Here is a 27,934-nt window from a genome sequence, read left to right on the forward strand (position 1 = left end):
CATTTATCCGTCTGCAGGGTATTTCATAAAATAGATGGCCCCACAACTAGAAATGCATTTTAAATTGATCGCTGCGTCGATTCTAAGTGTATTTCCTGCGTGTCTTGTAAATGCAGAAGGCAGCGACGGGTGCCTGGTGTGCGTCCCACTGCCTGCTGACTCTCAAAGGAAGCTTGTGATGCGGCCAGGGCCGGCTCTGGGCCCCGGAGATAACTTCATTTGAGCGGCAGGTAGTGACCCGAGTGATCACGCCGCATTCCCTTGGTAAATCACTCTGCTGTAGCTCTGATTTGCATTCTCTGAGCTAATGCTTGACTTTAAACTACGGGCCAGACTGGGCTGGGATCCAGATTTCCTTCTTTTCTCCAATCTCCTTCTCACTGCTCCTCAGCCCCCGGTCTTTCTTGCCACTTCTTTCTTCTTCCAATGAGTCTGGGGGCTGTTTTCACCATCTTTCTTCCGAGTTTCTCTTTCCCTGTCTCTTTCTCTCAGCTCTGAACCTCCTGTATTTGTCATGTGTGGCATATTCTTACTTATCATTTTTCGTTCCCTGAATCTTCTCATAGTCAAAGTTTCTTCCATTTTTTTGCCTTCTGCATCTAGGAATGCTTTTTGAATCTAATGAGTGAGTCAGTGAGTGAGTGAGCAAATGAATAAATGAGTAAATGAATTAATGAATGAGCAGATGAGTGAGTGGATGAGTGAATGAATGAGTGGATGAGTGATTGAGTGAATGGATGAGTGAGTGTATGGATTAGTGAGTAAATGATTGAATGAATAAATGAATGAGTGAGTGAATGTGTGAGAGAATGAATGAGTGAATCCATGAGTGAATGAGTGAGTGAGTGATGAATGAGTGAGCGAATGGATGAGTGAATGCATGAGTGAGTGCAAGAGTGAGTGAATCAGTGAATGGATGAGTGACTGAATGAATGAGTGGATGAGTGAGTGAGTCAGTGAGTGAATGAGTGAGTGAATGAGTGAATGCATGAGTGAGTGAGTGGATGAGTGAGTGAATGAATGAGAGTGAGTGAATGGGTGAGTGAGTGGATGAGTGAGTGGCTGAGTGGATGAATGAGTGAGTGAATGAATGAGTGAGTGAATTGATGAGTGGATGAATGAGTGAATGAGTTAATGGATGAGTGAGTGAATGGGTGAGTGAATGCATGAGTGAGTCAGTGGATAAGTGAGTAGATGCGTGAGTGAGTGGACGAGCGAGTGAGTGGGTGAGTGAGTGAATGTGTGAGTGAGTGAGAGAATGAGTGAGTGAGGGATGAATGAGTGAGCAAATGGATGAGTGAATGCATGAGTGAGTGCAAGAGTGAATCAGTGAATGGATGAGTGAGTGAATGAATGAGTGGATGAGTGAGTGAGTGAATGAGTGAGTGTGTGAGTGAGTGAATGAAAGAGAGTGAATGGATGAGTAAGTGGCTGAGTGAGTGGACGAGTGAGTGAATGAATGAGTGAGTGAATTGATGAGTGGATGAGTGAGTGAATGAGTTAATGGATGAGTGAGTGAATGGGTGAGTGAATGCATGAGTGAGTCAGTGGATAAGTGAGTAGATGCGTGAGTGAGTGGACGAGTGAGTGGGTCAATGAGTGAGTGAGTGAATGAATGGATGAGTGAATCAGTGAGTGAATGGATGAATGAGTGAATGGATAAATGACTGAATGGATGTGTGAGTGAATGACTGAGTGGATGAGTGAGTAAATGAGTTAGTGAGTGAGTGAATGAGTGGATGAGTGAGTGAATGAGTGAGTAAATGTGCAAGCAAGTGGATGTGTGAGTGGATGAATGAGTGGGTGAATGAGTGCATGGGTGAGTGAGTGAGTGGATGAGTAAATGAATGAGTGAGTGAGTGGATGGGTGAGTGAATGAATGAGTGAATGAATGAGGGAACTAGTGAGTGGGAGTGAATGCGCGAGTCAGAATGTGCAAGTGAGTCAGTGAGTGGGACCCCTCCCCGCAGTCTCTCTGGAATATCCTCATTACCATGCTTTGCGGACTTTCCCGGGGTTGACATCCAAAGGCATCCAGCCCGGCCTGGCCTAACCCTGTCGCAGGCTCCTTGGGGGTTCTAGTGCCAGCCGAGTGAGATGAGAGGATAATGAGGAAGATTTAAGGTCTGACTGTGACTCCTGCAGACTCTTCCACCTCTGGTTCTTGGCCACTCTCCGAGTGGGACTTATTTGATGATACTGGTGACCTTTTCTATAAAACTCAAGGGCCCAATTCTCACTGAGAAGATTCTCAGGGCCGCTGGACCCACCCCACACATTCGCATGCCAGCCCTAAGGGCTCCCAGGGGCAGGGTTTTGCTTGCTAATGCCCAAGTCTCTGGCAGTGCCTGTCCCGTGTCTGATTTTGCACCTTCCAAACTGTCTCTCGAATTCCCAAAACCAAAGAGTAACACAATTTCCTCCCACCTCTCCTCCTCCCGAATTTAACGTATGCACAAAAACACAGGCTCTGTATCCCACCTTGCCGTTGCTTTTGTGTCAAGTCTCCAGGCTAAACGCTGGAAGGAGACTTGTTTATTCAGTCACTCTACAAAGGAGGGCCAGGTGCTGTGCTGGAAAGGCGCCGATGGGTACACATGAGGCCTCCTCCAGGGAATTCACAACAGGTGTAGGAACCAGCAAAGGCAAAAGAGGGTAAGAAGCACAAACTGGGCCCAGAAGGCTGCCTCATGCCTGAAATCCCAGCACTTTGGGAGGCCGAGGCAGGAGGATTCCTTGAAGCCAGGAGTTCAAGACCAGCCTGGGCAACATAGGGAGACCTCCATCTCTTAAAAAACAAAGTTATCCAGGGGTGGTGGTGTGCCCCTGTAATACCAGTGCTCCGGGAGGCTGTGCTGGGAGGATCACTTAAGCCCAGGAGTTGGAAGCTGCAGTGAGCTATGATCATGCCACTGCACTCCAGCCTGGATGACTGAGCAAGACCCCATCTGTAAAAACAATTACAAATTTAAAAAAGAAGTGGTACAAAATTTTGTTCTGTGCCCAGCACACAGGTGACCTGAAGGGAGGGTCTTCACTCCGCTGGAGCAGTCAGACGAAACTGCAGAGTGGCCGTCCCGGGCCCATCACAGCACTTAAGCTCACTGCATTCTTCTTGGTGGACTGATACTGAATGTAATTATGTGACCACGGAATGTTTTTATCATAAAACGTCAGAGCACTCAATTCAGCAAATATTTATTAAAAACCCACTCCATACTGGATAGCATGGCCCAAACAAGTCATGACACTGACATGGAGAACTCAAAGAGGGACAATGGGCTCCCCAAGTTGCTTCCAACTCAGACAATAAAATGACAGCCAGGACACTGAAGAACATAGCAATGAAACAAATTCCATCCAGTGCACAGGTGAAGCCAAGAGCCCATCTTTGAAAGCACAGCGAGGTCTTGAATTGGAATCAGTTGGTGGTCACAACTGCTTATCAGTCTCCTGTGGGGAAGGCAGATTTGCTGACCAGGCTTCAAAGGCAACAGCAGGAGAGAAGCGTATTTCATTATCAAGGCCAGGGTTTCCCCCAGCCAGTCCTGTAGCAAGCCTGACTGGACAGGAGTCCGAGAGGACTCACTCTGGGATTTGGGTCTGGCTGAGTGGTCCCATCATGGTTCCTGGTGGCCCTCAGAGCTGTCAATCAGCCCTGTGCACAGACCTGAAATCCAGATGAGGCCAATGCTCATAAAAAGTGGACGTGATAAATTGATGTGCATTTCAGAACAATTTAAATCTGTCACTCCTAATTGGGCTTCTATCAAAAGCTTTTCTGCAGTGATGTTAGAAAAAAGGAGACCCAGGAAGCACTGTCCTTTGGGAATACAAGGGGTGCGTGCCCTTCCACACTTCATGGTCTTTGTACAAATCTGAAGCCACTGCAGAATAAGCGTGGATTTATTCTGGAGGGCTGGTGGATGATGTGTGGTGGTGCCCTTGGTCTCTGGGTTCAGGGCACATGAGCCCCTTCTAACTTACTACTGATGCTCTCGCCTTTCCTAAAAAGCTATCAAGATGAGACATTTTCATCTTTGGGAGCCATTGGCCCTTTGCCTGAGTCAGCTAAAAATGATGTTGCCCCTCGGAGAGCTTCAGGTGTGAATATTAGAGGCAGCCTGGTGCCCAGGGGGATGCTTGGGGTGGTGGGCAGTGCTCTGGATCGAGGGGCTAGGCCTTGCCAGGGATGGTGACCGGGAAGCTTGGCTGTGACGTGACATGGGGAGGAGGTTAGGTGTATACGGAAGAGTAAGAGCTGATGCAGGGGGAGATGCAGCCCAGGGGATAAGGCAGAGGCTGGAGAAGTGACGGCATTGACTGCACAGTGAGGGGTGTGCTGGGGAATCAAAGTGCCACAGCAGGCAGGTGAGATAAATCATCCTGCCTACATGCTGAAAGCTGGGAATGGCTAAACCAATGGCTGAGGGTGTCGTCCCTGAGTTACAATTTCCTGGGCGATCCTTATCTCCTTGTGGTACTGCTCACCCCTCAGAGCCGCACCATTTGTTTCTGTCCACTGCAGCACTTTAGACATGGATGGTATTAAACACTTAGTTCTTGTTGACCACTTGCCAACTCTGGTTTTGTCTCTAGGAGAAAGGAATGGGAAGGAATAGATGGATAAGAGAGTTGCTCTGATTTCAGGGCTCAGAGATCTGTGGCCAGGACCAATATGACTTAGAAAGTGTGGGTTGTGTGTGGCACTTGTATCTGTTAGGACTGTTTGCAGCTGCAAATAATAGAAACAGAATCAGATTTTCTGCCTGCTAGGGATTTTACTCTTCTCATGGAACAAGAACTCAAAGGTTAGCTGTCCAGGGCTGCCATCAATGACCTGAAGTTCTTGTAGCATCCTAGTCAGTCATCCTTAGAGCAAGGCCTTGTCTTCATGGTCACAAAATAGCTGCTATGCCTCCAGGCATCACACCCACATTCCAGGTAGGAAGAGAAGGACAAGTAAAGGGCTCTTCTCATCTGAAATCTGCCTCCTTTTAAAGAGCCTTCCTGTATGTCTCATCCAGAAACTTCCACCTACATCTCACTGGCCAGAGTGGTGTCAGATAGCCACCTAGCTGCAAGGGATGCTGGAAATACAGGTTTTTGGATGGGTACAGTAATGCCCCCAGACAAAATTGGTGATCCATTAATAAGTAAGAGAGAATGGCTATTGGGCCAGCAGCTGGCAGTGCCTGCCACACCACAGCAAATTTAAAATAATTGCTACTTTCAAAATATGTACCAGTGAAGCTCTGCTGATTGCTCAACACTTGTTAACTGATGGGAAATAATATCATCTCAGGATTTTGGTTGAATGAGCTGAGATAGACAGAGGTTAAAAAGTTAACTGGGATACAAGGGAATCGTCTTGCAGGGGGAATTTTCTAGCTGCTTCTTCAAGTGCCCTCTTTGTAGGAATGAAGGGGATGGGGCAGGTGGTACACGAAGGGATGATTCTGGCTCTTTTCCATCAAGCTTTCATTTCAGAGCTGTAAACACTGAGTATAGCTGGAGTCCGGGCATGTATCCACGTCTCCTCAGTCCTTTCTCTTGGGCAGTAGATTGTCCTTTTAAATAATCTCTTTCCCTTTTTTTGCTAGAAGCCCTTTCAATTAAGTGGAGGTTTCATTGGAATAATTAAACCCTGCATATCAAGCCATTCACTCCAATCATGCAGGCAAATCAATTAACCAGAGATGCATTTATCTAACTGACTGTTTATCTCCTCCTGGTTCCAGAGCTTTTGCACTGAGGCAGCTCTTGGCAAAAAGAGGTGTCTGCCCCCCAAAGACAGCTCATTTCCAGAGGACTCCCTGGGTTTGAAGCAATGGGAATCTTAATGTTTATTTTATTCAAGATTTGATATTTATTTGTATTTATCCACTCTACAAATATATATATTGAACACCTACTAAGCGTATAGCTCCATGCTAAGTTCTCCTGGGGATACAGAGATGAGACAGACATGTGGCAAGTTGCTGGAACTCTCTGTGAGTGCCTCAGTTTCCTCTTCTATAAAATGAGGAGGGTAGGAGTATTTACCTCATAGTGTTGTCTTGTGTATTAAATGAGATAATCCACATAGAGCATTTAGCACGATATCTGGCAAATAGCAACTCCATATGCCTTTTCAGAGGCAGCTATTCGAGTATAAGTTCCAGCAAAATGACAGCTTAAATAAAGAGGCTGGGCACAGTGGTTCATATCTGTAATTCCAGAGCATAGTGAGGCCCTGTCTCTATACACACACACACACACCACACACACACACACACACACACACACAGTAATAAAGAGGAAGATTTGGAGCTCAGGAAGCAAGGAATATAATTGGTTCGATTAGATGCTATGCTTAATAAACGTTAGCTGGGATGATTGCTAGTTTAATTAAGATCAGATGATGTGGAGTTCAGGGAGGCTGAGTGGGAATCTCTGCTCTTCCACTTATTGGCTGTGAGATCTCACTCCATTACTGAATGCTCTGATCCTACCTTCTCATCCATAAAATGGGAGTAATAAAACCACCTAACTGAGCTTCTGTGAAGATTAATCAAGGTGATATCCATGAATAGCCAGGTACACAGTCAGCAGTTTCAGTTTAGGAAGGGGTGAGCTGACTCACAAGCATTGCAAAAGATGGAACGTGGTGTGTGTGCGAAGACTGAAGATAACTATTTTGTTCTTCATACTTAAATGCATTATCCATATTTCCAATGACTGACATGTGGTTTTTTTTTTTTTAGTTAGTTTTATTTTTTATCAAAGTAATACATGAGTCATGCAAAGGAGCAAAATACACCAGGCATGGTAGCTCATGTCCGTAGTTCCAGCACTTTGGGAGGCCAAGGCGGGTGGATTGCTTGAGTCCAGGAATTCAAGACCAGACGGGGCAACATGACAAAACCCCATCTCTATTATATTTTTTAATTAAAAAATTAAAAATAAGAAAGTAAAATAGGCTTGTAAGAAAAACATCGCTCCTCAACCCAGCCATCATCATCCCTTAGTCCTGATACCCAGAGGCAATCACTTCAAACTCTTCTTCAGGCCAAGCGCAGTGGCTCACACCTATAATCCCAGCACTTTGGGAGGCCCAGGCAGGTGAATCACTTAAGGTCATGAGTTTGAGACCAGCCTGGCCAACATAGTGAAACCCCATCTCTACTAAATATACAAAAATTAGCCGGATATGGAGCATACCTGTAATCCCAGCTACTCGGGAGGCTGAGGCAGGAGAATCGCTTGAACCTGGGAGGTGGAGGTTGCAGTCAGCCGAAATCGTGCCACTGTACTCCATCCTGGTGACAGAGTGAGTAAGACTCCATCTCAAAAAAAAAAAAAACTAGACAAAAAAACAAAACAAAACAAACAAAATCACCTCTTTTTCACCTCACCTTGTTTTCTTCTGTTATTTCTTCTGTTCTTTTTTACTAGGTCTAAATAATGTTTGCCTTGCTATTTGTTGATGTATTAGTTTTAAGATATTATCGATTGACATACTGTTAGATAGATGAGAATTTAGTTCTCTTTTACTAATAACCCATTCAAAGCACTTCCCCTTCCTCCATTCTCTCATTGCATTAGGTCACAACCTGTTGCGTTGATTCATCTGTGGTGGTTATATTATTATAACTAGGTAAATATTGTTCATGTGAAGGCAAGTTGTGTGCTATGATTTTCTTTCATGTCTGCACTTTCCTTTTTTCCTGGAGTTAATATTGCCTCTTTTTTTTTTTTTTCCTTTGCATTTGCTTGGGGTTTCTTTTAAATTACTTATTCTTAATTTTTTCCCATCTGACTCTCAGATCTGTCATTTGCCTAACAACATGATTTCCTGAGTTATCAAATATATCAGAAAATCATTCTGTTTTTCCCCTGGCCACCTCTCCCTTGTGGACCCTCCACGATCCTGTTGCAATCTTGGCTGATCGCTCCTGGCCGCTTTGCTTTCATCCTGGGACTTTCCTTGCTGCTTCCCCAAGTAGATTCCTTGCTTTGTGAGCTCCATACCTTCCTCTTTATTGCTGACTTCCTCTTTTTGCTGCATCGTATCCTCTAGTAGCTTCCAATGAAAAGGTGCATAGGAGACAAATATTTGGAGTTCCTGCTGCTCTGAAAGTAATTTTATTGTATTTTCACACACAATAGTTTGGGTGGATATAGGATCCTAGGTAAGAAAGTATTTTCCATCAAAAACGTGAAGGTGTTGCCTCATTTTCTCCCAGCTTCCAGTATTTGTATTGAGGAATTTGATGGTATATTTGCTTCCATTCTTCTTCATGTGACCCGAGGTTTTCTCTCTGGAAGCTTCTAGGGTCTTTTCTTATTCCCTGGTGGCCAGAATTTTTGTAACAATGTGCACTGAGAAGATTCTTTTCCACTGATTGTACTAATATTCAAAGGGCCTATTAAGTCTGAAGTCTCATGCTCTTAAATTCAGAGAATTCTCTAATATTACTTCTCTGATAATTTCATGCCTTGGTTTATATTCTATCCCCAGAAGATATATAACAAGAAGACACAGTCATTGTCATCTCTTTTTAGGATTTCTATTTATTGGTATTAGACCTTCTAAATTGATCTCATTCCCTCCCCTCTTATCTTCCTTCTCTTTAACTTTTTATTTAACTTTTCAGGAAATTTCCCCAACTTTATCTTCCAAGCCTTCCATTGATTTTAAATTTCTGCTGCCTTATTTTTAATTGCTAACAACTTGTTCTTTGATTGTTCCTCTTCTTAGCACCCTACCATTGCTTTATGGATACAATGCTTCATCTCATCTCTAAATGATTCTTAATTATCAGGTTATGTTTTGGGGGTTTCTTTTGAGACAGGGTCTCACTGTGTTGCTCAGGCTGGAGTGCAGTGGTGCAAACATGGCTCACTGCAGCCTCAATCTCCTGGGGTCGAGCAATCCTCCTGCCTCAGCCTCCTGTGTAGCCGGGACTACAGGTACATATCACCATGCCCAGCTAATTTTTTGATTTTCTGTAGAGACAGTGTCTCGTCATACTGTCTAAACTGGCCTCGAATCTTCGGGCTCATGCAATCCTCCCACCTCAGCCTCCCAAAGTACTGGGATTACAGGTGTGAGCCACTGCACTAGCCAGGTTATGTTTTTTAAAATTTTTTCTTATTCTGTGCATTGTCTGCTTCTAGCAGGTTCCTTGTGTCCCTGTGACCCTTTTGATCTCTGCCTTTCATGTGGAAACTTTCCTCAACCATCAAGTGATCCTTGTCTATCTATTTATTCTTAAGTGAGAGGCAACAAAAAACAGCATTTTCCAGCCAGACACGGTGGCTCACACCTGCAATCCCAGCATTTTGGGAGGCCAAGGCTATTGGATCACCTGAGGTGAGGAGTTCGAGACCAGCCTGGCCAACATGATGAAACCCCATCTCTACTAAAAATACAAAGATTAGCCAGGCATGGTGGTGCATGCCTGTAATCCCAGCTACTTGGGAGGCTGAGGCAGGAGAATCACGTGAACCGAGGAGGCAGAGGTTGCAGTGAGTGGAGATTGTGTCACTGCACTCCAGCCTGGGCAACGAGAGCAAGACTCCGTCTCAAAAAGAAAAAAAAGGAAAAAAAGAAAAACTAACATTTTGTTTGTCAACTAGCAGGCTTCATCGTGCAGTGAATGGGCATTGATTGTACTTGGAAAACACCACCATGAGGAATCTACAGTGCACTAAGCAATTGATTCGTCTTTTGAGAAGCAATAGTTGTTCTTTTTAACCTTGAGCCAGTATCTGCCATCTCAGAGCACGGTTTTCACTCTGTCTTAAGCTTATATGTAAAAGTGACATTTCAGGGAGCTTTTGCACATATACTTTCTGGTTACAACCCTTTAAAAAGGTAAACTTAAAAAAATAAAAAGCAATTCTAGATGCTATATAGTAGCAATCAAGGGGAAGTCAGAAAACCTTGGGTCCAAATCCTAACTTTATGCTAAGTATATGAACTTGAACCTCTGTAAGCATTTGTTTTGTTTTGTTTTGTTTTGTTTTGTTTTCAGACAGAGATCTCCCTCTGTCACCCAGGTTAGAGTGCAGTGGTACCATCTTGGCTCACTGTAGCCTCGACCTCCCAGGCTTAAGTGATCCTCCTGCCTCAGCCTCCCAAATAGCTGGGACCACAGGCGCGTGCCACCATGCCCAGCTAATTTTTTGTAAAGACGGGGTTTTGCCATGTTACCCAGGCTGATCTTGAACTCCTGAGCTCAAGTGATCCGCCCACCTCAGCCTCCCAAAGTGCTGGCATTACAGGCATGACCCACCGTGCCCAGCCCTCTCTAAGCTTTTGTTTTCTTGGTTGTAAGGTGGTGGTGGTGATGATAATACCGCCTACCTCAAAGAGTTCTGGAGGTTCGTCAGTGACGTCTAACAAAGTGTCTGGCACACCCCGGATAGTCTGTAAGCACGAGGGATGATGTTTGGTCAGTTGCATGTTATACCTCTGAGCCAGTCTTGCAAGTGTCAAGAGATTGACTTTTAATCCTAGAAATCTTCCCTGACCTGAGGACCAAGTTCCCAAATGCTCTCATCAAAATTCTAAGGGCAGAAACAGCCCAACCTCAGTATTGGTTTTCTTGTGCCTCAGTTTCCCCAACCTACATTGACATAGTGGGTAGGGGGTAGGGGTAGAATAGCAAGGGGAGTTGTTCAAGCCTATTTCTCCTTTTTTTTTTGAAACAGAGTTTCGCTCTTGCAGCCCAGGCTGGAGTGCAATGGCGCGATCTCGACTTACTGCAACCTCCGCCGCCTGGGTTCAAGCGATTCTCCTGCCTTAACCTCCCAAGTAGTTGGGACTACAGGCATGCACCACCATGCTCAGCTAATTTTTGTATTTTTAGTAGAGACGGGGTTTCTCCATGTTGGTCAGGCTGGTCTCAATCTCCCGACCTCAGCTGATCTGCCCACCTCGGCCTCCCAAAGTGCTGGGATTACAGGTGTGAGCCACCACGCCCAGCCCTGTTTCTCCTTTCTTGTAATTAAAACCTTTCTTTTTTTTCTCTTTGAGACAGGATCTTGCTCTGTCACCCAGGCTGGAGTACAGTGGCACAGTCATGGCTCACTATAGCCTCAACCTCCTAGGCTCAAGCGATCCTCCCACCTCAGCCTCTTGAGTAGCTGAGACTACAGGTGTATGCCATCAGGCCAGATAATTTTTTTTTTAAGAGATGGGGTCTCGCTATGTTGCCCCAAGCTGGTCTTGAACTCCTGAACTCAAGCAATCCTCCCACTTCAACTTTTCAAAGTGCTGGGATTATAGACATGAGCCACCATGCCTGGCCACAATTGAAGCCTTCCTTATAATTTTTTTAAAGCCTTTTTTCTTTCTGATGATAAACACATTCTCTTTTTTAAAAAATGCAGATGATATAATTTCCCTCTGTGTTTGCTGACTGGCCTGTGGACTGCTCTGTTGACCCTGCAGAGGTCCTTGGTTCTGTGATTCCCTTCCCCACTCAGCCCCGGTCCCCAGCCCTGTCCCAGCCACAGGGCAGGGAGGCCGTGAGGAGACCAGGGAGATGGTGTCCTCCAGAGATGCCTGTCGCCACCACCTCCCCGGGGCTGAGGGCTTCTGACAGTTCCTCCAACCCCAGCCGGTGCCCGACAGGAACAGCTTCTGTCAGCCCTGGGAGATCTCATGTCACCTCCGATGAGTCTTCAAAGCCAAAACCAAGCAAGTCCCTGATTAAACATCAGCGGCTCAGGGTCCCTGTCACTTCTGAATGCAGCCGTCCTAGAGCAGCAGCCTGAGGCCCGCCGCCCACCAGGTTCCAAGCAGCGTTGGGGACTGGCATAAGGCTCTTTCCACCATACCAGGGTTTGAACCCCACCTTTCCCTCTTACCATGATTGTGCCACAGCACTCCAGCCTGGGCAACAGAGTGAGATCCTGCCCTCCTTTCTCTAGAAGGAGAACTGACCCTTCCCCCAAAAAACCCAAACCCCCAGCTGGGCTCCTAGATGGCTGAGCAGGACATTAGCGGTGGCCTCGTCAGTCACCGTAAGGAACACCGCCCTTGGGAAATTACAGCGTGTGTGGGCCACCACGTGTTCCTGCCCAAATCCATGGCAGGCTGGAGGTTAAAGACATAATTCACAGTGACGGGAACTCTTCAGGGTTTGGGAACGGGGTTTGCTGCTTTTGACCTAATGAATTAGCACTGATTAGAGCGGCTCCAGTCTGCAGAGGTTTCCATCAAAGCCTTTTCCATCAAAGATCTTCCACACTGGCCAAGAGCATGCCCAAGGCTCCTATCTTCCCTCCTCCCCATCCCCAGGGCTCTCGGGGCCTGTGTCAGTGGCCTCCCAGGCTGTCCGCTCCACGGGGTGGGACAGAAGCCTTTCTCCCCCTGTAGCCCCTGGTGTGGGGTCCACTCTGCCAATGTCATCGAGGGTGACACGCCTCTCAGGACTTCCTGGCCTTTTCTTCCAAAGCCGAGCATCGCTTTGATCCCAGAATGGTTCCCTTTCCCTCCATCCTCTGCCTCCCACTCCAAGGCTGATTATCTCTTCCTTTTCAGATCCCAAGCACTGCAAGTCCAGATGCAACGGGAGCCTAGCTCGAGGGAAGACAAGATCTGGCCGGAAAGTGTGAAAGTCACACCCCAATGACGGGATAGCAGCCCTTGTGTGTGAGCACCCCTCCATGCCAGGTACTCAGCATCTGTTATCCCCTCTATACCTCTCTACATCATGGAGAGACAGGGTCTTGTTCTGTCACCGGGGCTGGAGGCAGTGACGTGATCATAACACTCTGCAGCCCTCCACCTCCTTGGCTCAAGTGATCCTCCCATTTTAGCCTCCCAAGTAGCTGGGACCACAGGCACACACAACCAAATCTGGTGAATTCTTAAATCTGTTGTAGAGACAGGGCCTTCCTATGTTGCCCAGACTGGTCTCAAACTCCTGGCCTCAAGCGATCCCCCTGCCTCTGCCTCCCAAAGCACTGAGATTACAGGCAGGAGACACTGTGCCTGGCCGTTCCTTTATATTGGAAAAAAGGCAAGTGAGGGTAACCTGAGACTTGGCGGAGGGCCTAGGGTAGTGAAGGGAGGGAGGGGCAGGGATCAGGCTCTGACACTAGCTGGAGCTTGGGAGACAATCAGAGAAAAGGCTGGCGGGCCCGGGATGCAGTCGTGATAAGATTGTGGGGCTGGCAGAAGGCAAACCTCGCAGGGCCTCAAGATCAAGATCAAGATGCTGAACATGGGCCAGGTATGGTGGCTCACACCTGTAAATCCCAGCACTTTGGGAGGCCGAGGCGGGTGGATAATCTGAGATTGAGAGTTCAAGACCAGCCTGGCCAACATGGTGAAACCCTGTCTCTATAAAAAATACAAAAATTAGCCAGGCACGGTGGTGGGCATCTGTAATCCCAGCTACTCAGGAGGCTGAGGCAGGAGAATCACTTGAACCCAGGAGGCCGAGGCTGCAGTGAGCCGAGATGGTGCCACTGCACTCCAGCCTGGGCAAAAGAGCAAGACTCTGTCTCAAAAAAAAAAAAAAAAAAAAAAGTCGATCGTGGCTTGGCATGGTGGTCATGCCTGTAATCCCAGCACTTTGGGAGTCCAGGGCGGGAAGATCACTCGAGCCCAGAAGTTTGAGACCAGCCTCGGCAACATAGCAAGACCCCATCTCTACAAAAATAATTTTTAAAATATTAGCTGGGCATGGTGGTTTTGCCTGTGGTCCCAGCTACTCAGTAGGCGGAGCCAGGAGGATTGCTTGAGCTCAGGAGGCAGAGGCTGCTGTGAGCTGAGATCACGCCACTGCACTCCAGCCTGGACAACAGAGTAAGACCCTATCTCAAAAAATAAAAATAAAAAAAGATTGGAACTTTATCATAACAGCAAGAGGAAGCCACAATAGAGGTCTTGAATGAGTGAGTCGGGACATGAGGCCAGCAGCTCTCATGGAATTCATCCTCCGCTGGGTCACCTCCAGATCCTTTGGTTCCCAGGGAAGGTGAGCAACACAGCCCTTCCTGTGGAGCCTGGCCTGGGGGCCTGGCACTTGCTTTTCAGCCGTTTGCAGAGAGACTCGTGTGGCCTAGGACCTGTCTCACACTGGAAGTCAAACCCTGCCGAAGGTTGGGTCTGAGCTGCGGGTTGCGACAAGCTCTGGTTAAAACTTAGGCAGGGACAGGCCATCCAACCTGCAAGGCTGTTAAAGCTCAGAGCCTCGGGGCCTCCGGGTGCATTTCTGAGAAAACTGCCTTCAAAGAAACTGCCCAGAGCTTGACAGAGCCGCTGGGTTTCGTCCCGGTGATGAGGCTGAGTCAGGCTGAGTTAGAGAGAAGTGCTGGAAGGTAAAATACATTTCAAATTGTGTCTGAGACATTTTTTTTTCTTTTGAGGCTGGCTACACTCTCCATAGATTTAATTTCCATGAAATATTTCATACATATAAATATGTATACATAATGTGTATCCATGAGACAGAGAACAATGACATGGACACTCATGTCCCCAGGGGACACTCATGGCCCCTCCCCAGGGGAAGCCACCATTCTGATTTTCATCGGTCCCTTGTTTCTTGGTATAGTTTTGCCGTATATCCTTAACAGTAGGGTTTCGTTTTGTATGTTTACAAAAAAAAATTATGCTCAGCTGATGTTTTGTATTTTTAGTAGACACTGGGTTTCGCCATGTTGGCCAGGCTGGTCTTGAACTCCTGACCTTAAGTGATCTACCCACCTTGGCCTCCCAAAGTGCTGGGATTACAGCTGTAATCACCACACCTGGCCAAATGAGATAATTTCTATAAAGGGTCAGGCCCGGTGCCTGGCACACGTGCAGCCCAGAGGGGAAGCACTTCCTGTTCCGCCAGCAGGGCGTGTGGCTGCCCTCTCTGCAAGGTTCCAGAGGATGCTGTTCCTCCCACCGGGGCTTGTGTGGGCGGCTGACACTTACCACCAACCTCTGAGCAGCTTGCAGCTCAGGAACTGTGTGGGAAATGTCTTTGCACCCTCTGTTCCCAGCACAGTGCTCAGCAAAGAGCCAGTTCTCACTCGAGTCAGCTGAGGATGAAGAGACCCTTTCACTCCAGGCACTCACAAACTGGTTGGCTTTCCCAAGTTCCTCTTCACCCCTGCTTGCTAAGCAACTGCGCTGCACAGGGGCATTAACGATGGGACAGGTTTCAACGAGATCCAGGGTCTGTGATTTCACTGCATCTGGGGTAGGAGGGTCTCTTAACTGGGCATGGTGGTGTGTGCCTATAGTCCCAGCTACTTAGGAGGCTGAGGTAGGAGGATTGCTGGAGCCTGGGAGGTCGAGGCTGCAGAGAGCTATGATGAGGTAGAAGCGTCCCTTTCATCTCTGCTTTGGAAAGATTTTGCCCTATTTTCTGCTTAGCTGACAGGCTGCTGAGGTGGCTGCACCGGGTCACCCTGGTCCCGGGAGGAAGGCTTTCTATTTCACTGAGCACTCTTGTAACAGATGGTTGGCATGTGCCAACTACAACCTCCTTGTTCATGAAGGCTGATAAGTAATGCTTCTTGGTCCATCCAGACCTGCCCGTCTTCTTGCCTTGAACTGCTGTTTAATTCCTCGGCACGTGCCTTCTGACCCCGCAAAAGGTGTAAGCTTCTTAACACCTGACTTTCAGCTCTCTTGTGCATTCATGGTGCTAAGCAAGTCTTTGTGCTAAGTAGATGTATTTACTAGTTAGGAGGCTTTGGGCTTGCAAATCACAGTAGACTCAACTTCACAAGGCTTGGAACAAAGAGCATTTATGTTTTACAGGAGTCCAGAGGTGGGAGGAGCCCAGCGCTAGTTCATTCAGTGCCCAGGAGATGACATCAAGGACCGAGGATCTTTCCAGTCCTCATCCTCAGGATGGCAGAACAGAGAGGTGGAAAGACCCTCGGTCCTTGATGTCACCTGAGGGGTACAGGCTGAGGGGCAGCAACCCAAACGATCACATCCATCTTTACACAGTCACAGCCAAAAGCCCAAGGACAACGTGTCCCTGTTAAAGATCAAGGAAAACCTCCAGAGCCGCCCCCAGGGTGTGTTCCTGCAGGCTGCATGGCCAAAAGCACTTCACCTGCTTGTTTCTACACTACTGGTAGAGACCAAACGAGGGCCGCTCTTTGCAGCTCAAAAGATATTCAGCCTCCCTGAAGCATCAGACTGCCTGGTTTTTTGGGGGGGGCGGGGGAAGGACTCCATTAGCAGGAAGTCAGGGGGTAGTGTGGAGAGACACCAGCAGTGCCTGCCACCTAGTCAATAAATAATTCGTTGAATAAAATTCTTAGGCTGTCCACTTCTTGAAAATAATAAAAGCAAATACATTTTCCTTTGTGAATGCAAATGATCACGTGGTCATGTTGTCAGAATGAGCCATTGTTGTGGGCATGTCTATGGTGTTGCTGGCTATGACTCAGGTGGCCAGTGCCATGTGTTAGCAAAAGGCTTGTAGAGGTCAGGACTTAAGGCAGGGAACTAAGGAGGGTGTCGTCTATGCAAAGTTCATTGGATTGAATGGAGACCGAATCCTCATTTTTAATTACTTTAAATATAACTTTTGCTCACAACAGCAAATACACATTTTCACTCAAGGCACTTTGGTTGCAGGGAACAAAATCACACCTGAAATATCTCAAACTGTCCAAGAGTGGTGGCTCATGCCTATAATCCCAGCACTTTGGGAGGCTGAGATAGGAGGATCATTTGAGGCCAGGAGTTTGAGACTAGCCTGGGCAAACTACAGCACGGTGGTGCATGCCTGTAGTGAGACTCTGTCTCTACAAAAAATGTTCAAGATAGCCAGGGGTGGAGGCATACACCTGTAGTCCTAGCCACTCAGGAGGCTGATATGGGAGGATTGCTTGAGCCCAGGAGTTTGAGGCTGCCATGAGCTAGGATTGCCCCACTGTATTCCAGCCTGGGTGGCAGAGTGAAACCCTGTCTCTAAAAATAATTTTTTAAAAAAATTTAATAGCTCAAATTAATGGGGAAGGTGGAGGGATATAGAAGGCCTACAACAAGGACCAGACACCACAGAAGGCCAAGGTTCATGAGGTTGGGAACTGAGTTATGCACCAAGAGAGATGACCCCGGCCATCTGCTTCTCATGGAACCTCGTGGTCTCGCCATGGTGCCACTTGGCAAACCAGCTTCCTCTGCTTGCTTGTCTCTTCTCTGTCCTGATAGCCTTGACCTGCCTGCATGTCTCTTCACCCTGGCTGAGCTCCAACCTCCATGGCTACACCAATGCCACCTTCTAGCTCAGTTGCCCCCAGCACGCTCACCCATCCCACCACATATGAAATCCCCAGGTCCAGGAATTTGGCTGTGGCTAAAGAACATCTCATAATGATAAAATGGTCAATCCACTGGGAAGCTATAAGAGTTATAAGCATGTGCACCTATCAGAGCCCCAGATACATGAAGCAAAGACGGAGAGAGCTGGAGGGAGAGATACACAATTCAACAATAAGAGTTGAAGACGTTGGCTGAGCGCAGTGGCTCATGCCTGTAGTCCCAGCACTTTGGGAGGCCGAGGCGGGTGGATCACCTGAGGTCAGGAGTTCGAGACCAGCCTGGCCAAAATGGATAAACCCCATCTCCACTAAAAATACAAAATTAGCCAGGCGTGGTGACAGGCGCCTGTAATCCTAGCTACTCGGGAGGCTGAGGCAGGAGAATCACTTGAACCCAGGAGGCAGACGTTGCAGGGAGCCGAGATCACGCCATTGCACTCCAGCCTGGGTGACAGAGTGAGACTCTGTCTCAAAAAAAAAAAAGAATTGAAGATGTTATTATTCTACTTTCAATAATGGATAGAACTAGGCAGAAGATCAACAAATAAGAGACTTGCACAGCACTATAAACAAACCAGACCTGGCCGGGCTTGGTGGCTCACACCTGTAATCCCAGCATTTTGGGAGGCCAAAGCAGGTGGATTACTTGAGATCAGGAATTTGAGACCATCCTGGCCAACATGGTGAAACCCTGTCTCTACTAAAAATACAAAAATTAGCCAGACACGCTGGCGGGAACCCAGGAAGTGGAAGCTGGGTTGAGCCACGACTACGCCACTGCACTCCAGCCTGGGTGACAGAGAGAGGCTCTGTCTCAAAAAAAATAAATTAGACCTAACAGACATCTGTAGTACACTCCATCTGACAGCAGCAGAATAATACATTAATCTATGAACTAAGTTCCTCCCAAAATCAGCTTGGCCTCTGCCCAGGAATGAACAAGGACAGCTTGGAGGTTAGAAGCAAGATGGAATTGGTTACGTCAGATCTCTTTCACTGTCAGAATTTTTGTTATAAATTTTGCAAAGGCAATTTTACCTCCTCTCTTACAAAAGTAGAAAAAGAAGTGCTAACTAAACCTAAAGCAAGGAAAAGAAAGGAAATAATCAAGACTAGAGCAGAAGCAAATGAACCTGAGAATAGAAAAGGAATGCAGAGAATTAATGAAACCAAAAGTTGGTTCTTTGATATATCAACAAAATAAGAGAAGATGCAAATTACTAGAATCAGAAATGAAAGGGGGGAAATTATAACTGAACTTACAGAGATACAAAGAATTGTGAAGGGAACTGTGAGCAATTGCTGCCAATAAATTGGATAACTTAAATATAGTGGACAAATTCCTAGAAAGACACAAACTACTGAAACTGGCTCAAGACAAACAGAAAATATGAACAGACCTGTAATAAGTAAGGAGGCTGAATTTGTAAAAATAATCCACAAAGAAAAACCCATGCCCAGATGTCTTCACTTGTAAGTTCTACCAAACAAAAGAAAAATTAATACCAATTCTTAAAAGCCACTTCCAAAAAGCAGGAGAGGAAGCAACACTTCCTAAATCATGCTGAGGCCAATATCAAAACCAGACAATGACATCACAGGAAAAGAAATACCCTGATATACCCTGATATCAAAACCAGACAATGACATCACAGGAGAAGAAAACTACAGACCAATATCTCCTATGAATATGAATGCAAAAATCCTATTTTTAAAAACTGGCTAATTAAATCCAGTAACATATAAAAAGAATTATATACCATGACCACGTGGGATTTATGCCAGGAATATAAGGTTGGTTTAACAGCTGAAAGTCAGGTAGTGTAACCATATCGATAGAATAAAAAACAAAAACCACATGGCAGCCTCAATAAATGCAGAAAAAGCATCTGACAAAATTAAGAACCCTTTCAGGGTAAAAACATTCAATAAACCAAGAAGGTAAGAAAACTTCCTCAACCTGATAAAGGACGTCTATTCTAAAAACAAAAACAAAAGCCTACAGCTAATGTCATACTTGACAGTGAAAGACTGGATGCTGTCTGCTAACATCAGTAACAAAACAAGGATTCCTGCTGTCAACACTTCTATCTGACATAGTACTGGAGGTATTTTAGCCAGAGCAATTAGGCAAGGAAGAGAACTAAAAGGCACCCAGATTGGAAAGACAGAAGTAAAACTATCTTTATCTGCAAATGACATGATCTTATATATAGGATATCATAAGATGTCTCTAACAAATTATGAGAACTAATAAGTGATTTCACAAGGTTGCAGAATACGAGGTCAATATACAAAAATAAATTATATATCTATAGACCAGCAATGAATATTCCACAAATGAAATTAAGAAAAAAACTCCCATTTACAATGTCATCAAACACAGTGAAATACTTAGGAATATATTTAACAAAAGAAGTGCAAGACTTGTACACTGAGAACTATGAAACATTGCTGAAAGAAATTAAAGAAGATTTAAAGAAAGACATCCCCATGTTCATAGATCAGAAGATTTAATATTGTTAGGTAGCAGCACTCCCCAAATTGATCTAGATATTCAGCAGATTCACTACCAAAATACCAACTGCATTTTTTGCACAAATTGACATCCTAATCCCAAAATTCGTAAGAGTTGTAAAAGGCACCTAATAGCCAAAACAATCTTGAAAAAGAACAAGTTTGGGAGACTCATATTTCCCAATTTCAAGGCCTACTACAAATCTACAAATCTTCAATAATCAAGACAATGTAGTACTGGCATAAGGATACACATATAGATCAATGGAATAGAATCAATAGTGCAAAAACAAATGTTTACTTTTATGGTCAGTTGATTGTCAACAAGGATAGCAAAATCATTCAATGGGGAAAGAATAGTCTTTTCAAACAAACTGTGCTTGGACAACTGGACATCCACACACAAAAGAATGCAGTTGGACCCCTACCTCACACCATACACAAAATTAACTCAAAATGGATCATCCTCAATGTAAGAGCTAAGGTATAATATTCAAAGGAAAAAAACAGGAGTAAATCTTCATCCTCTTGAATTAGACAATGGTGTTTTAGATACATGCCAAGAGCACAAGTGAAAAAAAGAAAAAAATAAATTGGACTACCTCAAAATTTAAAACTTTTATGCTACAAACAATGCTTTTAAGAAAGTGAAGACAACTGACAGAATGAAATATTTGCAAGTCATATATCTGATAAGTGGCTTGCATCCAGAATACATGACAAAATCCTACAACTCAATAATAAAAAGACAAACAACACAATTTTAAAACGGGCAAAGGATTTGAATAGACATTTCTCAATGCACAAATGGCCAATATGCACATGAAAAGATGTTCAACATTGTTAGTCATTAGGGAAATGCAAATCAAAACCACAATGAGATGCTACTTCACACTCAGTAGGAGAGCTGTAATAAAAAAAGACAGACAATAACAAGTGTTAGCAAGAATATGGAGGAATTAAAACCCTGATGGCTTGCTGGTGGCAATGTAAAATGATGCAGCTGCTTTGGAAAACAGTTTGGCAGTTTCTCAAAATGTTAAATATAAAGTTGCCATATGGCCTAACAATCCACTCCTATGTATCTACCCAAGGGAAATAAAAACATACAGTCACACAAAAACTGGTACATGAACATTCATAGCAGCATTGTTCATGATAGACAAAAGGCAGAAACAACTCAAATGTCCATTAGTGAATGAACAGACAAGCAAAATGTGGCGTGTCCATGCAATGAAAAAATCACTGAGCAATTTCAAATAAATGAAGTCCTGATACATGCTACAACAGGAACAAACCTTGAAAAGTTGCTAAGTGAAAGAAGCCAGCCATGAAAGACCATAAATTGTAGGATTTCACTTGTATAAAATGTACAGAAAAGGCAAATCTATACAGACAGAAGGTGAATGAGTAGTTACATGGGATGGAGGGGCAGGGATTAGAGGGAAATTGAGAGTGGCTAATAAATGGTGAGGAGCTTCTTTTTGAAATGACGGAAATTTTTTTTTTTTTTTTTTTGAGGCGGAGTCTCGCTCTGTCGCCCGGACTGGAGTGCAGTGGCCAGATCTCAGCTCACTGCAAGCTCCACCTCCCGGGTTTACGCCATTCTCCTGCCTCAGCCTCCCGAGTAGCTGGGACTACAGGCGCCCGCCACCTCGCCCGGCTAGTTTTTGTATTTTTAGTAGAGACGGGGTTTCACCGTGTTAATCAGGATGGTCTCGATCTCCTGACCTCGTGATCCGCCCGTCTCGGCCTCCCAAAGTGCTGGGATTACAGGCTTGAGCCACCGCGCCCGGCCGGAAATGTTTTTAAATTGATTGTGGTGGTGGTTGCACAATTCTATGAATATACTAAAATCATTGAATTGAACATATTAAAAAGGTAACTTGTATGGTATGTGAATTATATCACAATAAAGCTGTTTTTAAAAATGAATGACTTAGATCTATATGTATCCACCTAGATAAATCTCAAAAAAAAAATGTAGAGGGAGAAAAACATGTTGAAAAAGGAAATATACAGTATGACACCATTTATGTGAAAATTTAAAACAAAAACCAATAGTATATATTGTTTAGGGAACTATACATTTTTAGTAAGACATAAAAACTTGGATGGAAAGGGTAGACTGCAACCGCAGGATTTTCCTTCTCTGCCCTATAAATAATCTTTTAAAATTTTTATGGCTTAAACTTCCATTGTTTATGTTTAGTATATAAGGAAATATATATTTTTATATTCATACACCCTTTCTTAAATAAAAGGTAAAATGCCATATATACTTTACTGTACAGGACTTTTTTTTAACTTAATATATTCTAGAGATCACTCCAGAGGAGTTTATAGAGCTGTTCCGGTGAGACTCTTTTATTAAGCTTGTTGGGGTTTATGTCTAAAAGGAGGAGGGCCAGAGATGGATGACTACATGGAGACGCTGAAGGATGAAGAGGACGCCTTGTGGGAGAATGTCGAGTGTAACCGGCACATGCTCAGCCGCTACATCAACCCCGCCAAGCTCACACCCTACCTGCGTCAGTGTAAGGTCATCGATGAGCAGGATGAAGACGAAGTGCTTAATGCGCCTATGCTGCCGTCCAAGATCAACCGGGCAGGTAACCTTAGGACCTCTTTGCGGGACAGGGAGGGCTACAGCACACGGCAACTTCCAGACATACCCTTTGGTAGCTGTACCAAAATGAGGTTGCTCTAGGTCAGGGATTTTTAAACTGGGGTCCACAGACCACCATCCACTCATCTGTGTACAGAACTCAAGCTGTCTGTGTATATAACGCAAAGAATGCGTAAGCTGGGAGTGGGGAAGAAATGCCGTCTTTATTTTACTAACCTCAACAGCAATTTAGCATTGCCCTCGACTGCAAATGTCAGGAGGCCACAAATTACAGTAGTGATTAATAACTCCTGTGACTTAGGCAACAATGAAAATTACAGATCTCTTCCTATCACTACAGCTACTGTAAATCTCTCAAAATGCCACTTACACTCATCTCTCTTTCAAAATTACAGTACTTATTAGATCTGCCAAGAGGTCTTGTTATTTAATGCATTAATAAAGAAGTACGTTACTGAAACACAAATTTAATATTTGATAACTGGATTTTATTATAATTGGTTTCTTTTGTAATCTGATGTACTTTATCTGTTTAAAAATATTATTCCGAGAAGGGTTCCACAGGTTTTTCTAGCCTGACTTCCAGGGGGGTGGTTAGGACACTTTATCATACTCAGTAAAGGTAATAAATATGGTTTGTGAAGCTTGTTTTAATTGTATATTATGTACATGTGTATACACATGTATTTGTAGAGTTATCTTTGTTTATGGTCACTAGACCACAATGTTAAATGTTTTTCTTTCTATGGATCAGTTTAGAAGGTTTGATAATCACTGTCCCCCAGCGTGGCTGGTGGTAAATGGCTCATCAGCTGTGACTCTCTGGCATCCATGGCAGACATCACTAATCAGCATGCTTTCCCACTGAGCTTGGATGTAACTTTGGAATATTTATCAAAACAGTACTGCAGGCAGCTTCACCAAACCATCGGGGTTGACATCACATCAAATTTATTTCTTCTGTCCGTCCTAAGGAAGAGGTCGAGTTTTAAGACCTACCTTTCTTCTTCTGAAAATAAAATGTTTAAGGAAGGGCCCAGAAATGTAAGCAATAAGTGGAATCAATAGTATAGAAACTGGGACCTGCTGGGGAAATTACACTTAAGGTGTTTCCAGGTTGTATCATAATCCCAAAGAAAAGCCTAGAACTATCCCTGCTTCCTATGATTTTTTCCTAGCCCCTCACCCAAATATTTATCTTCCTGCTCTCAATCCCAGAGAACCATATATTATTCCATAATTTTTATTGTGCTTCCAGCGTCCTTCAGTCATAGAAGACCTGGTGCCTACATGGTTCATTTTGGCCCTGGTCAGTTGGGAAACTTCAAAACTGGGGCGGCAATTCTGTTTAGCCTGGTTCTACCAACTTATTAGAAAAAGAAAACAAACGCTCAACGAATCCCTGCGGAGGGCCTGGCACTTTGATTTACATCATCTGGGCTCCAAGATACAACTCAGAAGTGATAGAATGTGGGGAGAAGTCTTCTTAGAGTTGACTGAAGGACACAAGTCCAGGATGAGACCAGCCACAGAGACTTGTGTTCCATCAGATACGTATTCTCACAGAGTGATCTGGTCTTTCCCCTAGGCCGGCTGTTGGACATTCTACATACCAAGGGGCAAAGGGGCTATGTGGTCTTCTTGGAGAGCCTGGAATTTTATTACCCCGAGCTATACAAACTGGTGACTGGAAAAGAGCCCACTCGGAGATTCTCCACTATTGTGGGTAAGTGCTTTTGCCATTGGGAACATCAGGACTCTAATAGGACGGGCGTACGTGTGAGTGTGTGTGTGTGTGTGTGTGTGTGTGTCCTCAGTAGTGGCATGGTTCTAAAGCTGTGAATCTATGACATATAGAACTGGGGTCTGTCAACCACTTATTTTGCTTGATGATGAAAGATAGGTTAACAGGGGCAAAGTGAAGCAGGAGCCAAGAGAAGTGGGTGTTCACAGACCATCCCCCGTGAATGGCGCAAGTTCATTCTACCCAGCAGATCTTGTCCTTGCCTTGACTGCATTATTTCGGGTGTCTCATGGGCCAGAGCCCTTGAGCATCTTGCTTTCTTAATCTTCCTTTCTAAACATTCTTGAATCAGTCTTCTCTCCCTCCCCAACACTTCCCACAGTCCAGACTCCCACAACCCCATCAACTCTCTATATCAATTCCCTATCTGTTTCAGTGCTTTCTCCATTCTTCCTCCCCTATTTAAAACCCTCTGGTGGTTTTTCATTGCTTCTTTGTAAAGACCCAGGTCTTGTCCAAGCACAGTGGCTCATGCCTGAAATTCCAACACTTTTAGAGGCTGCAGCCACAGAATTGCTTGAACCCAGGAGTTTTAGGCTGCAATAAGCTATGATCATGCCCCTGAATTCCAGCCGGAGTGACAGAATGAGACCCTGTCTTAAAATATAAAAAAGACCCAGGTCTTTAATGCAGCCCACAAGGACCCTTCATGATCCAGTCCCTTCTGACACCCCCAGCCTCACCTTTCTCTTCTATCTCTCTCCTTCAGCCACTTTGGTCTTTGTTCAGTTCCTGAAATATGCCAAGTTCCTCCCTTCTCCCCATATGGCCTTGGCAATGTTGTTCCCTTCCTAGAATGCCTCTTCCCTCCCGAACTTAACATTGTACCTCAACCATCAGGAGCCTTCTCCAATCCCCTCAGACCAGGAGGCTGGATCTGAGCTTCTGCCACACACTCTCATAGCTCTATCTACCTTTACTTTGTGAAATCCTCACGGTCTGTAATTCTGTTTGTGGTGATCATTTGATTTTTTTAAATGCGTTTCTCTTATTACACTATAAGCTCTCCCGGGGCCAAAGCTGTGAGTCTTGCTCACTCTGAATCCCCAGTACCTTGTGGGCAGAGTGACTAAAGAGCTCGGCACAACGTTAGTGAGTGAGTGAGTGAATGAATGGCACCTGCCCTGCGTCTGGAACCTCCTTTTTCCACTTCCCAGTCCTCAGGCCTGACTGGGTGCCCCCTCTCCACAGTGGAGGAGGGCCACGAGGGCCTCACGCACTTCCTGATGAACGAGGTCATCAAGCTACAGCAGCAGATGAAGGCCAAGGACCTGCAACGCTGCGAGCTGCTGGCCAGGTTGCGGCAGCTGGAGGATGAGAAGAAGCAGATGACGCTGACGCGCGTGGAGCTGCTGACCTTCCAGGAGCGGTACTACAAGATGAAGGAAGAGCGGGACAGCTACAATGACGAGCTGGTCAAGGTGAAGGACGATAACTACAACTTAGCCATGCGCTACGCACAGCTCAGTGAGGAGAAGAACATGGCGGTCATGAGGAGCCGAGACCTCCAACTCGAGGTGAGGGGTGCCCAAGGGCTACTCTGCCAGGGTGACCCGGGGGAAATAAATGTCACCGGGGCTCAAGTCCCCCATAAAGCAGGTACAGGCACATGCACATGGTCTGCCAGAGCTTCGTGCCAGCCAGGTGAGAGGGAATGGAGGACACAGGGCCTCTGGGGGTCCTGGGTCCACCATGCGCCTGCACAGGTACCCATAGTGCTTAGCGCTACGGGTTCAGCGCCTACCTCCCCTATGCGCATGGGCAGACATGCGCACAAGGACGGACCCAGTGCGGCTTTCCACCTCTGGGTCCAGATTGACCTTGTGCATGCGCACGCACACCCGGTGGGGCTCCCAGAATGCTTCACTCCGCAAATGAATTAAGGAGATTTACATCTTTCTTTTGTCTTTTTTCTTTTCTTTTCCTTTCTTTTTTTTTTCCTTTTCCTTATTTCCTTTCCTTTTCCTTCCTTCCTTCTTCCCTCCTTCCTTCCTTCCTCTTTCCCTGCTTCCTTCCTTCCTCTCTCTTCTTCCTTCTTCCTTCCTTCCTTTCTTTTCTTTCTTTCTTTTCTTTCTTTTTTTTTTTTTTTTTTGAGACAGGGTCTTCCACTGCCCAGGCTGCAGTGGTGCGATCATGGCTTGGCTCACTGCACCTTCACCTCCTAGACTCAAGTGATCCTCCTGTCTCAGCCTCCAAAGTAGCTGGGACTACAGGTGGCCACCATCACACCAGGCTATTCTTTCCATTTTTTTTTGTAGAAAAGGGGTCTCGCTATTTTGCCCAGGCTGGTCTGCAACTCCTGGGCTCAAGTGATCCACCTGCCTTGGCCTTCCAAAGTGGTGGGATTACAGGTATGAGCCACTGCAACCGGTCTCATTCATTCCTTCTGTTTATTGAGTGCCACCAGGTACCAGGCTTTTTGTTTTTGGTTTTTTGGGGTTTTTTTGGACAGAGTCTCACTCTGTCACCCAAGCTGGAGTGCAGTGGTGTGATCACAGCTCACTGTAGCTTTGGCCTTGCAGGCTCAGGTGATCCTCCCAACTTAGCCTCCCAAGTAGCTGGGACTATAGGTACATGCTATGCCAGCTAACTTTTTTCTATTTTTTTCCTACCTGCCCCCTTTTCTCTATTTTTAGCAGAGACAGCGTTTTGCCGTGTTGCCCAGGCTGGTCTTGAACTCCTGGGCTCAGGCAACCTGCCCACCTTGGCCTCCCAAAGTGCTGGGATTACAGGTATAAGCCACCACACCTGGCCCCCAGGCTCTTTTCCAGGGATACATAGCTGAAGACTAAAACCCTGCTCTGGTGGAACTAACATTGTAATCAGAAAATAAATGCATAAATACTTGGTAGAAATGAGTGTTATCAAGAAGAGAAGACAGGGCTTGAGGACAGAACATGAGGGTTGCTACTTTAAAGAGGGTGGCCAGGAAAGGTCTCTGAGAAGGAGACACATGAACAGTGATCTGAAGGGATGAAAGCAGCCACCCATGCAAGTCTCAGGGGGAAAGCACTTGCAAAGGCCACAAGTAGGAGGCATGTTTTTTTGTTTTTGTTTTTGTTTTTGAAGAAATAGCAGGAAGGCTGGGCTTGGTGGCTCACACCTGTAATCCCAGCATTTTGGGAGGCCAAGGCGGGAGGATTGCTTCAGTCCAGGAGTTTGAGACCAGCACAGGTAACCTGATAAAAACCGCATCTCTACAGAAATAAGCCAGGCATGGTGGTATGCGCCTGTAGTTCAGGGGGATAAGGCAGGATGATTGCCTGAGTCCAGAAGGTCGAGGCTGCAATGAGCCATGCCTGTCGAAAAAGAGAGAGAGAGAGAAGAGGGAGGGAGGGAGAGAGGAAGGAAGGAAGGAAGGAAGGAAGGAAGGAAGGAAGGAAGGAAGGAAAAGGAGGAAGGATGGAAGGAAGGAGAGGGAGGAAGGAAGGAAGCAAGGAAAGGGAGAGAGAGAGGGAGGAAGGAAGGAACGAGAGGGAGGGAGGGAGGAAGGAAGGAAAGGGAGAGAGGGAGGAAAGAAGGAACGAGAGGGAGGGAGGGAGGAAGGAAGGAAGGAAGGAGGGAAAGGGAGAGAGAGAGGGAGGAAAGAAGGAACGAGAGGGAGAGAGGGAGGAAGGAAGGAGAGAGAGGGAGGAAGGAAGGAAGGAAGGGGAGAGAGGGAGGAAGGAAGGAAGGAGAGGGAGGAAGGAAGGAGAGGG

At 45.7% G+C, this 27,934-nt stretch overlaps 1 protein-coding gene across 5 annotated transcripts in view; it reads left to right on the forward strand.

Annotated features, from left to right (window-relative positions):
* CARD11 (caspase recruitment domain family member 11) overlaps positions 1–27,934 on the forward strand; it is a 151,274-nt gene that overhangs the window by 85,784 nt on the left and 37,556 nt on the right. For all 5 annotated transcript variants that reach the window (XM_033193778.1, XM_033193776.1, XM_033193773.1 and 2 more), the window contains exons 2-5: positions 12,539–12,670; positions 22,203–22,415; positions 24,021–24,158; positions 25,428–25,753. In XM_033193778.1, the coding sequence (XP_033049669.1) occupies positions 12,664–12,670; positions 22,203–22,415; positions 24,021–24,158; positions 25,428–25,753 (684 nt within the window). In that variant the 5' untranslated portion in view covers positions 12,539–12,663. The remainder of the gene's footprint in view (positions 1–12,538; positions 12,671–22,202; positions 22,416–24,020; positions 24,159–25,427; positions 25,754–27,934) is intronic.

The sequence above is a fragment of the Trachypithecus francoisi genome, unplaced genomic scaffold (assembly GCF_009764315.1).
Source record: "Trachypithecus francoisi isolate TF-2019V2 unplaced genomic scaffold, Tfra_2.0 Lachesis_group4, whole genome shotgun sequence".
Lineage (NCBI taxonomy): Eukaryota > Metazoa > Chordata > Mammalia > Primates > Cercopithecidae > Trachypithecus > Trachypithecus francoisi.